This window comes from Acomys russatus, chromosome 25 (assembly GCF_903995435.1).
Source record: "Acomys russatus chromosome 25, mAcoRus1.1, whole genome shotgun sequence".
NCBI classification, from domain to species: Eukaryota; Metazoa; Chordata; class Mammalia; order Rodentia; family Muridae; genus Acomys; species Acomys russatus.
This window is the reverse complement of record NC_067161.1, coordinates 31094602-31108928: the sequence shown is the minus strand read 5'-3', so window position 1 is coordinate 31108928 and position 14327 is coordinate 31094602. Positions and strand designations below refer to the sequence as shown.

At 46.2% G+C, this 14327-nt stretch overlaps 1 protein-coding gene across 1 annotated transcript in view; it reads right to left on the bottom strand.

Annotated features, from left to right (window-relative positions):
• Gfpt2 (glutamine-fructose-6-phosphate transaminase 2) overlaps positions 1-14327 on the bottom strand; it is a 48927-nt gene that overhangs the window by 20165 nt on the left and 14435 nt on the right. The window contains exons 3-7 of the mRNA XM_051167532.1: positions 12005-12103; positions 10714-10839; positions 7414-7472; positions 6617-6751; positions 2957-3018 (exon numbers count right to left, since the gene is read on the bottom strand). Coding sequence (XP_051023489.1) covers positions 2957-3018; positions 6617-6751; positions 7414-7472; positions 10714-10839; positions 12005-12103 — 481 coding nt within the window. The remainder of the gene's footprint in view (positions 1-2956; positions 3019-6616; positions 6752-7413; positions 7473-10713; positions 10840-12004; positions 12104-14327) is intronic.

Here is a 14327-nt window from a genome sequence, read left to right as displayed (position 1 = left end):
TCCTGGTTCCCTAAATCCCCACAAGCAACTAACCCACATGGATAGGTCTCAGGGGCTAGACATTTACCATTGGAGAAGGGCCTGGTGCAATCAGGGGCACTCTGGGCTTTTACACCATAGCCTTTATTTCTTGTGAACCCCCAGATCAGGAGTGTTTGCTGGGGAACCCCATTTTGTGCCTCCTTTTGCATAGCCAAGTTCTTTGCCTCCATGAGCACTAGACCAGCTGTGTATATACAGTTGGCATCTACGATTCAGCCAGCAGTTGAAAAATGCAGATAGAGGAGCTGGAGAGATAGCTCAGTGGTTAAGAGCTCCGCCTGCTCTTCCAGAGGTCCTGAGATCAATTCCCAGCAACCATATGGTGGCTCACAACCATCTATAGTGAGATCTGATGCCCTCTTCTGGTGAGCAGGTGTACATGCAAGCAGAACACTGTATATGTAATAAATAAATAAATCTTTTTTTAAAAATACAGATAGAAAACATGCATGAAAGCCAAGCTTGCTGGCATAGGCCTGTAACCCCACCTATTCAGAAGGCCGAGGAAAGAGGACTGTATGTTTCTATTTGGGTTACAGACTAAGTTCAAGGTCACCCTGGACAACTTAGCAAGGTCATGTCTCAAAAACAAATAAGTAAAACAAAAATCAAACAGAGCTTGGTATACAGCTCAGTAGCTCAGTGTCTGCCTTGCATGTGTGAGATGTGAGGTAAAATGCTTGGTAATAACTCACACACACATGCACACGCGCATGCTCACACACACATGCAAGAAGCTGGATTTGTAATCAGCCTGTACAGGCTTTTGTCTGTCACGCCCTAAGGAATGCATATGGCAGCTATTTACAAGATATCTCCACCTTATTAGGTATCAAACGCAATCTAGAGGTGATGGGAGAGCATACAGACATTATATGAAGCACTGCACTGTGCTAATTTACACAAGGGATCCGAGTGTTGAAAAGATTTTGGTATCTGGACAAGGTTTAGTTCAAGGACTCCCACAGACACCAGGAGAAGACTGCACTCTACTCTATTAAGGCCAGTGAGGGCTGGCTCAAACATTTAACTTCAGTAGAGCGGGCTAATGTGGTGTCTTAACCAGTTTCTTTCTACTATAGACCTCTGTGCTTACGGACCACATGTGTATTAGTCTGTATGCACACAAGCAGTTAGTGTGTCCGCCCGGCTCAGGCAGGCGGGCCCCAGTTACTTCTTTAGGAACAATGCCCGCTTCTCTGGAGCACTGACTTACTCACACCCCTCTTCTCGTTTCTCGAAATAGGGGACAAAGTTCAGAAGGATTGAGAAAAAAGGTGCTTTGAGTGCCTTGACTACTTTGTACACTCCTTTGTTTTGTCTGAAGCTAATCAGAGACCTTCTTCTGGGTCCAGTAAAGGAGTAGCTTCAAGATGCCCCCAAATAATGAGAGTTTAAGTATTAATAATAGCATCAAAGGCTGTCTGAGTCTCTGGGTAAGAGGCTCCCCAGATCTTATTGTTCAGACTGAACTCTGCTTTAAGACACAGAAGCCTCCTGAGCTGTCCCAAGGGCCGGCATGGACGCTCCAGACATCCGTCACAGACAATTTAGAAAATTCCAGCCTTATTGCTTTCTCACACCACACTCATTTTAAACAATAATACCACATTATGAGATTTTAAAGGGACCTTCTAAATTTGATAGGGACCAACGGGTATTTTATAATTTATGATTTGATGAAATTCATTTCAAATGATGAATTAGTCCCAGTCCCAAGTTAAAAAGAAAAAGAAGAAGATTATGACCAAGTCATCTGATTTTCTGGGTATATATTGTGACAATCTCCAAAGGACAGTCTTGCTCACTCTATTCAGGTCTCTGAGGGCCAGATATACATTCTAAACGGCTCCTTTGTACCTTTAGAATAAAACCAGCAGCCACAGGGCACCAAGGCTGGGCTGGGCTTCCACCAGAGGCCCCCCCCCAAGCCCCCCACCCACCCCCATCAAGGTCATGGGGCAGTGTCTAAAGCCACTTGATTCACTGCTGTCCCCAAGCCCAGCCTACAGCAGGTATCAGTAAACACACATGGGGCCTGGAGGTCCTACGTATGGCCCCTTACTCTGCCACATACACCCAAACAGGAAGGCCGGAGCACCACACTTCCTCCAGGCTGCTCATCTTTCCCTACGTTGGTCCTGCTGCCAGGGAACCACTTACTACTTCCTGCCTTTCCTGGGTTGACACCTGCATCATTCTCAGGCTCCTGGGTACAGCGGCCTTCCCAGCCTCCACTACAGAGCAGTGCCACTCTCTGCCCTTCTCCATGCTCTGGAACAAGCATCTAGGAAACATTAAGGACTTTTTTCCCTCCAAGACAGGGTCTCTCTGTGTAACCCTGGCTGTCGTGGAACTCAGTCTGTAGACCAGGCTGGCTTTGAACTCAGAGATCCAGCTGCCTCTGCCTCTCGAGTTCAGGGATTAAAGGCCTGCACCACCATGCCCAGCGTAGCACTTTTTTTTTTTAAACATTAATTTGTTGTCAACTTCTAAAAATCTGGAGATTTTACATTTTAAAAATCCAACTTTATGTTTCTCCTTTTAATAACAGGAGCTCAGCTGGGCACGGTGGCACATGCTTTTAACCTAGCACTCAGGACGCAGAAGTGGACAGATTGCTGTGAGTCTGGTCTACGAAGTGAGTCTAGGACAGCCAGAGCTACACAGAAAAATCCTGCATTAAAAAAAAAACAAAAAAAAAAAAAAACAAAAACCATAAATACACAAACAAGAGCTCTAGCGCACTGTGGTGAAATGTCTGGGCCTCAGCGACCGGTGAGGAGATCCTTTAGATCCAACAAGCACTTGGCAGTTTACAAGAACCCCTAAGCTTCCTGGTGTCCCAAGCTAAATAATTTGATCTTATTTATTTGCTTGTTCCTGAAAGCACCCATGCATGCACTTGCCTTACCTTGTGGCCACGGCTTCTCCTGGGTAGTGGATGCTCTTGAAGACCAACGCAAAGGCACCTTCCTGAAAACATGGGGCGGGGGTGGTGCAAAAAGAGTGAATGACTGTGGAGTAACACTTACTCTGACCAGCCAGGCCATGGCAGACCCCTGGCCCAGGCAGGTCACCCCAGCCCCTCTTCATGGCAGACATGGGTTGCATAAGTAGCTGGGTGCAGAGGCAGCTTATGGAAGATGGTCACTGTCAGAGGGGAAGCCAAACCGATGACATCACGCTGACGTGCCAAAGTCCAGCTCTTACGAATTTCACTGCGTGAGCACTTTAAACCACAGTGGCTTGTCCAAGTTCACAAGGGACTCCTTTTAGAGATGCCCAGGATGGAGGGGCACAGCCATAACCACAAAGATTGGGAACCAGGGCCAGAAAAACCCTGCACCGAGCCTCAGGAAGGGACCTGTTCAGGGAGCAGCTGGGAGGTCAAAGGAGCCTGATCAACGCTTGGTCCAAACCGGGGTCCAGTTCTGGCTTTATCTCTTTCCTTAATTAGCCAATCGCTTTAGCCACCTTCATGCCTCATTTTCCTTATCTGTGACGGAGAAGACAGCAGTTCTTTCTGTATGACTCTGAGGGTTAAGGCTAATGTACTCTAAGTGCTTAGAATGTGCCTGGCCTTTTAGAACAGCCAGAACAAGTGGAGTTGTTAATTCTCATATCATTTTCTGGCTGTGACTGCTACTTGCCCCCTGTGCCGGTGCCTCGCCTTGCTATTTATGCAAAGCTAAAGCAAGAACTAGATTGCAGCTTTCCTAGTTCAAGACTACAAATTCCTTTTCTAACATTCACTCATTTGACTAATGGGCATGTGCACCTGCCTACACGACTTTATGTAGTGTTCATAGACGCCATAAGAGGGCGAGAGAACCTCTGGGACTGGAGTTACAGGCAATGGTGAGCCACCAACATGGGTGCTGGAAATTGAACCTGGGTCCTCTATAAGATCAGTAAATACTCTTAACCACCAGGCCTTCTCTCTAGCTCCCCGCATGTCTTTTTTTTTTTTTTTTTTTTTAACTTAAATTCTTCATGCAAAATTATCCCCTGAGTCTGACCAACCTAACTTGCCACAATCCCAGAAGATCTCCAGTTATGGACAACAAGTTATGAAATTGAATTTCCATGTGAAGTTCTCAGATTTTGACACTCTGGGTGGCCCTGAGGCCCTGCGCAGACAGGATGGTACATTCTTATTCGTGGACTGAGCCACGAAACCAGTGAGCTTTGGGGTTAATGTCCCAGGGTTTCAATGGGGTTTCAAGCTGCCTAGGAAAGAAAGTGCTTCAGGCAGACCTTGAGTGTCATGACATTGTCCCCACTTGGTTTATAATAGCAGTGAAGGGCAGAACAGAAACACGTTTTTCTCATTTTCTGTCAGAAAGAGTTCCATGTTGTTTCAGGGAATAATAATAATAAATAAATAAATAAGTCTAAAGGTGCTATGACAGGGAAGGCATTTCTAAAACTCAAAATTACAGAGAGCAAGGGTAACAGAGGGCCAGGCCCTGGGTTCAGGAGGACAACAAAACAAAACAGTAAGAAAAAAAAAAAAACCATTGTGTTGCAATATCTACTCTGTTTACCTTACTTTATAAATGCAGGATACTATACATTATGTACAACTGACCCTCCATATCTGTGGATGCAGATATGGCTATGGCTCAGGGATGGAGAGCTTGCCAAGCATGTGTGAATCTCTGGATTTGACTTCCAGCAACACAAAGAAGAAAATAAAAAGTTCTGAGAACTTGTTCCATTGTTACTGGTGTGGGCTGCACAGCCAGCCTATAACAGACCACCGGGAGGGAGCAGGCATAGGCTTGCTCTTGTCACTAGTCCCTAGAGCAGCTAATGCCATGTAACAACTGTCTATATGGTTCCATTGTACTAGGTGCTAGAAACAATCTGGAGGGGACTTCAAACACACAGGAGGATGTGCACATGCTACATATAAACACTATGAAACTTGATTTAGGTATCCAGTGAAGGTCTTGGAACCAGTTCCCTATCGGTACCAAGGTATGACTCTGTGGAAGATGTGTGATTTAGAAATAGATCCCTTAAATGCCACCCAAAAGAGAGTGGCATCAGTCACAGGGTTCTGGCATTGGATTCACTCTAAAAATGTTTACTGAAGGCTGGCATATCTAAAACCATAGCATGATAAACCCACAGCAGTCTCTGACCCAATGTGTCCTGGATCTGGGCCTTGAACACTCTCTCCAGGCTGTCGTATAGCCTTGGACGGGCTCTTGGATGGCATGGTACCTTGGGGATCAGCTTTGTGATATTTGGACCCTCTTCCCTGCCTGCTCTGTTTCCCCTAAGGAAAGCTTTCCTTCTTGGACAAAGCCCCAGCCCCCACATCTATTCCTCTTTGAGAGATGCTGTACTTGGATCTAGCTGTTTGATACATCGTCCGTTGCTCTTGCTGTCTTCTCCTGGGCCACTCCCTTCAGCATTTGACGGTGCTCCGGATCTCTTCTATCACAAAACCACAATCTTCTTTGGAAACTAAGAATCTCTCTTGTCCCACATTGTTGCTATGCACCCTTAAAAGTCAGATAACTGAGAGACCTACTCCTGTGTGCTCTGGGAATGAACGCCTGCCTTCTTCCTTCCTTCTTTACTCTTTCTATTTTGTAATTAATTGTGGGTATTTCTTTCCTTGACTGCTTTATTGACAAGGAAAAAAGATTACAATTCTAAGTCTCCAACACATAACTCAATTAAAAAATATATTTTATTTAATTTATGTGTGCTGGTGTGAAGGTGTCAGATCTTGGAGTCAAAGACAGTTGTGAGCTGCCATGCGGGTGCTGGGAATTGAACCCAGGTCCTTCGGGGGAGCAGGCCATGCTCTTAACCACTGAGCCATCTCTCCAGCCCCACATAACTCATTTTTAGAGATGATAACCAACCGTGACAGCTACATCTGCATGTGAACGAAACCCACGGTTGTAAAAACCATAGATTAGCATGAACTCTGGTGCCCCATATTTGACCACGTCCCCTGGATGGGGAGGCCTGGTGGCACTCAGAGGAAGGATAGCAGGCTACCAAGAAGAGACTTGTTACCCTATGAGCATATACAGGGGGGAGGAGGTCCCCCTCAGTCACAGTCATAGGGGAGAAGAGTAAGGGGAAAATGGGAGGGAGAGAAGAATGGGAGGATACAAGGGATGGGCTAACAATTGAGATGTAATATGAATAAATTAATAAAATATATTTTAAAAACCCACAGATTAGAATGCCAGCCACCACTTCAGAAGGGCTAAAATGAAGCAAACGTTTTGTTTGATATTCACACTCTCCAAAACCAGACTTTCTCCAGATTCTACAGGAATATAACCTTGTAAGATGAGCCATCTTCCACCCTCGGTACCTCGTGCAAACCTGTACAAGTGCTTATGGAAAATGAAGACATGCGCCTTTAATCCCAGCACTCGGGAGGCAGAGGCAGGCAGATCACTGTGAGTTCGAGGCCAGCATGGTCTACAAAGTGAGTCTAGGACAGCCAAGGCTACACAGAGAAACCCTGTCTCGGAAAAAAAAATAAATAAAATAAAATAAAGACATGTTTACACAGATGGGACTCGTAACTCACCAACTGCTGAATGACTCTTTCCACCAATGTTGAAAACGTAATGTCCTCGGTCTCTCTGTTGTCGAATACATATTTAATCAGCTTGGCGATGGTCTCGGTGTCAGTTTCTGACTCAAACTCGTAGCCCTTGCTTTCCTGGAATATGGGGTTGTACCCAGGGTGACAGATTTTGGTCATTGTGCAATGCTGACTGGCCAACTCCCTCTAGTCCTTTATCGTATGACTTAAGGCAAGAACAAGCAAAACTGAGAAAGGAAGAGAAATATCTGCCAGAAGCCAGCAAGCAGCCAAACACCTCTGAGTCACCCTCTGATTCCCACAGACCATCCCTCCTCAGGAGCCTGTCTTCACTGTTAATCTGGACATTGCAAAATAGTAGCAGCTATGATAAAAATATGTTGAGTCAAACCCACTCCTATCCCAGCTCACACCGCTCGACCTTTTCAAGCTATGGACATTCACCGTCTGCCTCCCCACCCCACATTCCAAGTGGTGTCTGAGTCCATGTGTTACGTAGTACAAGCTACTTTGGCGGAACCCAGTTCATGTTGCTTTGATTCTGTAAGGAGAGGCCACAGGAACCCTCAAGAGAAATGCCAACGCCCTGGTATCTCCCCAGGCCAGGTCTGAACATGGTGGGTCGGTTACGGCTAAGGCTCACACTCAGGGTTGTGCCATGGCCCAGAGTGGGACTCTCTGAGTTGCTGGATTTTGTTTCTGGAGAGAAACAGGCTGGGTGAAAAAGTGTCAGGAGGAAGATCAATGCTGACTTGATTTACCCAGGGGAGGCCACTCACCAGAAATTTCCTTAGATCCTTGTAATTCGTGATGATCCCGTTATGGATGACAACAAACTCTGAAAGAAAAGTTTGGGGAGGGGAAGAATGAGTTAAAAAATGAACTGGAAATTCTTCCCCCACCACATCCGGAGCTGTGTGGTGGTTAGGGCTTATTTGCAGAGATTAAAACTGATGTTTCTGGTGACTGCAGCACCACAGTGAGAAGCACCCAGTGCCTCACTGTGCACTGAACTCTTTTTGGATATTATCAAAAAGGTTTCCAGCTCCACAATTATTTATGTCAAATAAAGGATTAACCTTCCGTTATCCAGACATATTTCCAGACATTTCCAATAGTCTTTAGTTCTTTCGACTTAAAAAAACAAACAAACAAACAAAAAGCAAAAAACTCATTTGAGCTTGGCAATGGTAGCACACACCTTTAAATCCCAGCACTTGGAGGCGGAGGCAGAGGCAGGCAGATATCTGTGAGTTTGAGGCCAGCCTGAGCGAGTTCCAGGACAGCCAAGGATGTTACACAGAGACACTCTGTCTCAAAAAAAAAAAAAAAAAAAAAAAAAAAAAAAAAGAACAAAACAACAACAAAAACCAACCCCCCCAAATAAAAACAAACAAACAAACAAACAAAAAACTCATTTTATTTGATGTGTATGGGTGTTTTCCCTGCATTTGTGTCTCTGTACCCCTGCCTGGTGCCTGTGAAAGCCCGAAGATAGCATCAGATATTCTGGAAGTAGAACAGCAGACAGTTCTGAGCAGCTATGTAGGCTGCTGGCAACTGAACCTGGGTCCTCTGGAAGAGCAGCTGGTGCTCTTAACTGCTGAGCCATCTCTCTCTTGCCCTAAGCTTTAGTTCTTAAATGGAGTCACAAACAAACTAGCAGGGGGGTGGGGTGTTGTGGGGTGCGTGTGTGCTCTGGTACATGTATGTGAGTGGGTCCTCCCCTTCCTCCTTCACTTGGGTTGCAGGGACTGAACTCAGCTTATCAGAGCTTCACAGCAAGCACCTTTACAAGCTGAGCACCTTGCAGGCCCTCTCTCTACCTTAGTGTTTTGAGCCAGAGTGTCTCACAGAACCTGGAGCTCACTGACTTGGCCGGCCTGGGAGGCCAGTGAGCTTCAGGGATCCTCGCATCTCTCTCCCCAGCCCTGGGATTACAAGCTCGTACACCCAACTTTTCCACAAAGGTGCTGGGATCCAACTCAAGCCCTTGTACTTGTGTGCCAGGCACCTTCCCAGCTGAGCCAACTGAGTCCTATGTAAAAACTCCACCCCCCCCACCCCCCGGCTGTGTTTCATTTGCCCTGATGTCTTCTTGGGAGCATCAGGCATTCATATGTTGGATCTCTATGAATCTTCTTTCTTTGCTTCTTTTATTTCATATCATGCCATCGCTTCTTTATATTATTTTCTTTTATCTTAGTCAACGGTCTTATCTGTTCCTTACAGTCCATGTTTTCTTTGTGAAAAGTTTTCCCTACCTTTTACAGAGCCAAGAGTTCAATCTACGGCGTGTGAACTAAGGGCTACAACACAGTCATCCGGAGCAAAATTGTGTCATTCCCTCATGCTGCTTAGTGGCTATGTGTAAGACACTCTTGAAAGCCTGTCAATTACCACTGGTGAGTTGTTCGAGACATACGATGAATCTGCACAGATTGCTCATGTTATTTTTCAACTGGTCATCCTGAATTGAAACAGGAGTTTCCAACAAATGTGGGTTATGGGTGGGTCCCACTGGAATTTCCTTGCTTTGGGCACGCAATCAGAATCTCAGCCTATTCTTAAGTGAGGAGCTTGGGATGGGGTTTGCCTTGTTGCTAGGCAGGGAAGGAGGCTGCGTGGCTGCAGCCACAATACCTCAGGGCTCACAGTCTTGGTAATGTTTTCTCAACCAATCTCAGCCAACACTGCTGCCACAAAGACTGGCTTCAGCATCTTGGTGGCATTTAGCACTGTGGGGTTTGCCTAGGCATGGTGCCTGCTCTGGTTGTGAGATGTCCTGTGGTTAAAAGTATGGGCTAGAGCCAGGCATGGTGGCGCACACTTTTAATCCCAGCACTGCGGAGGCAGAGGCAGGCAGCTCTCTGTTAGTTTGAGGCCAGCCTGGGAATTCCAGGACAGCCAACTCTGTCTCAAACAACAACAACAACAACAACAACAACAACAACAAAAAGACCGTATGGGGCCAGACTCAAGAGCCTCCAGTAAAAAACCTTACACAATGATGCAGACATACACAGTTTTCAGCCCGTGCTGCTCAGCTGTCCTCCTCCTTTGCAAATAGGGCTGGTGAGCCCCTTCAAAGTGTTTTGGAGAAGAAACCATACGTGCTGTGGGTAAGGATGCTTGTCCTTGCCTGACTAGATGTACTCTGGGGTTTGCTGGCCCCTAGCACAGACTTGCCAATCTTTCTCTCATGAGAAGGCAGCTAGAGGGTCATTTAAAGGAATTACAGCATGGGAGCCATCCTTAGGGGAGTAGGCAAGTGAAATGGACCTATGACTGGGCCAGGACAAGGAGGCAGTTGGGAGAACAGAGGAGCTCCAAACACACCAAATGCTGCTGTGAGAGTCCCCCTGTCTGCCTCATGGCCTTAGCCTTCTCTCCATCAGCGGTTCTCAGAGGGATGGTGAACCCAGTGCTTCCATGGCTTCTAGTTTTTCAAAGGTGTCAGCAGCCTGGCCTTGTACTGGATAATTTTCAAGCTTGAAACACATGAAGCAAGGCAAACCAAGGCTATTGGGAAGAGCTCCTAGGCTGCTGGCTGTGTCCTCTGCTCCTCCAAACCTTAAGCTCTTGGCTGCTGAGCCCTGATACTGGGATCCAGGGCCCAGAGAGGGACCCAGGCATCGCCATGATCAGCAGTGTCACCTGCCTCCACTCAGGACCACTCTCTGTGGGGGAGGGGGATGAGTTCAGCAGAAGGGACCTGCTAGACTTGATGGGCCTAGCCTTCTAGAACATTCTGTTCTTCTCCTATCAGCTGAGTGTATCTTTCAGAAACTAGTGAACTGCTATATTCCACTCTTGAAATGAATTCCAGAGAGCCAGCAGCCCTTCTGATAAAGTGTCATCATTTCCAGTGCATACCTAGGTCAGTAGCAGCCAGGGACCAGGTGCTGGCCTGATTGACTGAGGCCTAGTGTGACCCACCAGGGAGATGCTTAGATTATCTCCAGAGGACTGGGCAGGTGGGAAAGCCAGTTGGGGTGGGCATGGAAGCCACTCTAGCCAGGATCATCTGACAGATCATTTAGAGAGCAGTAGAAACATCCTGAACAGGGTCTGCTTACCATTGTCTTTGTCCGAACGCTGTGGGTGACTGTTGACAGCATTGGGAACCCCATGTGTTGCCCAGCGTGTGTGAGCAATGCCGAAGTGTGTCTCAAACTCCACCTTCAAGTCCATGCTGTCTTGCTCTAAACGGAAAGAAAAACCAGTGGCTGCGCCTGTGTGTTGTGCATAGGTGTTTGTCAGTGTGCACGTGTGTTAACACGCATGTGTCTGTGCAGTGTGTGCGTGCATGTTTTCATGTGTGTGGAGGCCCAAAGTTGATGCTGGGGTGTTTTCCTTAGTCATCGGCCACCTTATTCATTCAGGCAGGGTCTTGTGTTAAACTCAGGGGTTACCCACTGTGGCTAGTCTGGCTAGCGAGCTTGCTCTGGGGAGCTTCTATCTCTGCCTTTTGACAGTTGGAATTACTGCCACGCCTACCTGACATTTACAGAGGTGCTGGGATCTGAACTCTGGTCCTGAGGCTTCTGTGGCAAGTGAAGCCAACTCCCTGGACAAGTGTATGTACTTTAAAAACAAGCATTGGTAGGCGAGTGGTGCTGGTGGAGCACATCTTTCATCCCAGCCCCGGGAAAGCAGAGGCAGGTGGGTCTCTGAGTTCAAGGCCAGCCTGCTCCAGAGTGAGTTCCAGGACAGCCAGGGCCACACAGAGAAACCCCATCTTGAAGGAGGAAAAAAGCCCTGGCAAGAGGTTTTCAATCTACGAGACACATCACCTTACCTAAAGGCCCATCCTCCGTGTCAATCACACACATGGCACCCCAGGAACCTGCCACATCTGGATACCACATATAGGATTTTACTTAGTGTTTATCAGAAACTGAACCCACTTCTTTTTTTTTTTTTTTTTTTTCCTTTTTGAGACAGATTATTGCTACATAGACCTGGAACTCAGTACATCAATCAAACTGGCCTAAAACCGGAAGCAACACTCCAGCTTCAAGTGCTAGAATTTACAAGCTTGGGTCACTATTTCCTAATCAAAATAGGTTGACTTAGAAAGGGAAAAGATATATCTCTAAGATAAATAGAAAAGCAGTGTTATATACTAGAACAATTTAAAATAAACTCTTAACTATGAAAATAGTTTTAGACTTCACAAGTAACTGCTTAAAATAAAACATCTCGCTTTTTGTGAGGCAGTCTTACAACACGGCCTTAACACCCCTGATAGTCATCCAAGTGTAGACAAATGAACACAACAATGTATTTTCAGGGGGCCTGTGCGCCAGCCAGCACTCCGATACACAACATTTCTACTTACTGTAAAGTCCTTTATTTTCTACTCACTGTAAAGTTCTTCATCCAGAGCCTTTACTTTCCCCCTTTTCTTCACAAGATGGATGTGTCTTTCTTTGACTTCCTGGTTGTTCCCATCAATGGCCACACCTACAGTTTACAGAGAGCACTACGTTCTGATGCGCGCCCATGTCCGCGTCCTTCCCTTCCCTACTCTAGAGAGGTAACCGCTGCTCACGCTTCCATCGCGGTAGAGCCGTTGGCTTATTTTAGAGCCTTAGAAAATTGAGAACACATAAACATTATCTTTCATGGTTGGATTTAAGTTGTGTTAGCACAAGGTGCAGCTGGCCATCTCTGTCCGAGGCTTCATACCCATGACCAAGCAAGAGACGATTAGATGTCTTGAAAATAAAATAGGGGCTAAGGCAATAGGGCAGCCAGATCCAGCTGACTGAGTTTAACCTCCAGAGCACACGTAAAACCCGCCAGGCACGGTGCAACATGCTTGTAATCCCAGGGCTGGGGGAGGGAGAGACAGGCAGATCTTGGGAACTCAGGCCTTTCAGCCTAACTGATCTACAAGTTCCAAGTCAATGAAAAACAGTCTCTCAAAAATAAAACGGAACCCGTGGCCTTGTGTGTGTGTGCAGTCACACATACATACACAGGTGTACTCAAACCCATGTATACACACCAACATATAAATTGCATTTTTACTGAACATGGGCAGGTTTGTTTTTTTTTGCATTAGGTACAAATAAATAATCTAAGGAGGATATAAAGTATTTGCGAGGAGGTTCAAACGGATCATCTGCAAAAATTGTGCTATTTGTCAGGTGTGGTGGCGCATACCTTTATTCCCAGCACTCGGGAGGCAGAGGCAGGCGAATTGCTGTGAGTTCAAGGCTAGCCTGGTCTATAAATAGAGGCCAGGATAGCCAAGGCTACACAGAAAAATCCTGTCTCAAAAACCAAAAAAAAAAAAAAAAAAAAAAAAAGTATTATTTTATAGAAAGGATTTGAATATCCCAAGAGTTTGTATCTTGGGGCTGCCAAGTACTCTTTCTTGCAGGTCATGCATTCGGGGGAATCTAATAGTTTAATAGTTTTCGGGACATCTGTTTTGAAAGAGAAACCCCTAAAAAGCGTGTGTGTGTGTGTGTGTGTGTGTGTGTGTGTGTGTGTGTGTGTGTGTGTGCAGGAATCCCAGAGATTGGCTGCCACATCTGCCATTAATGAGGAGAGGATGGTCCCAGGCACTTATCCTGCTGTGTGTGCTCTTTGCATTGAGACCTAGCTGCCTTCTTCCTCCATTTGCATGCCTGTAAACCTTTTCTAAATTTGACTTCTCTTAAGAATTTACAAGGCCAGGCCAGGTGTGGTCGCACACGCCTTTAATCCCAGCACTCAGGATGCAGAGGCAGGCGGATCGCTGTGAGATCGAGGCCAGCCTGGTCTACAGAGTGAGTTCAGGACAGCCAAGGTTACACAGAGAGACCCTGTCTCGAAAAACAAACAAACAAACAAAGAGAGTATTTACAAGAACAGAAGGGTCACCTAGTCTCCTTGGCTCTGCAAGCTGCTAAATTAAAGGTTGGGCCAGTGGAGGAGGAAACCCTGAGACAGAAACCTGACGATCTACCTCTCCCTCCCGAGGCCTCCACCATCCAGCAAAACTAGCCCAAACTTTAACGTACTAACTAGCTAAATGTTACAAAATTGCATAGAGATGGCTAAAAGGAAAAATAAATGTTTACAAAACTCTCTGTTCTCAACCCAGATGATATCAATGCACAACAGCAGCTAGAACAGGGCACCAAGAAACTGCTGGAGGGTAATGAGGGGCTGAGGTAATGAGGGGCTGAGGTCAGATAACGAGGTGCTGAGGTCTCACCCACAGACAGGTAGCTATGTATATATTTAATGTATCCAACTGGGTGGAATTTGAGATAGGGACTTTACTAGTGGAAATATGCAAAAATCCATGCCATCAACTTCTCTTTTACCTAAATTTCCTCCATCAACATCAGTGTGTGTGTGTGTGTGTGTGAGAGAGACATTTGATGTGAGGCCTCTCGTATGAGTCCCATACTGTTAACCGTCCACTCTGGGCTGCCCAGGGCACTTTAGGACTAGTTCATCCTGCACAACAGGAAACTTTGTGCTCTTGAGCAGTACTAAGAAGGCTGCATCTGACAGAGATTTTGTTAGGTTGTTTTGTTTTGTTTTGTTTAACCTTTGTATTTCCTTTGCTACGGTTAAAAAAATGGAGAGATGGCTCAGTGGTTAAGAGCACTGTCTGCTCTTCCAGAGGACCCTGGTTCAATTCCCAGCACCCACATGGCAGCTCACAACTGTCTGTAATTCCAGT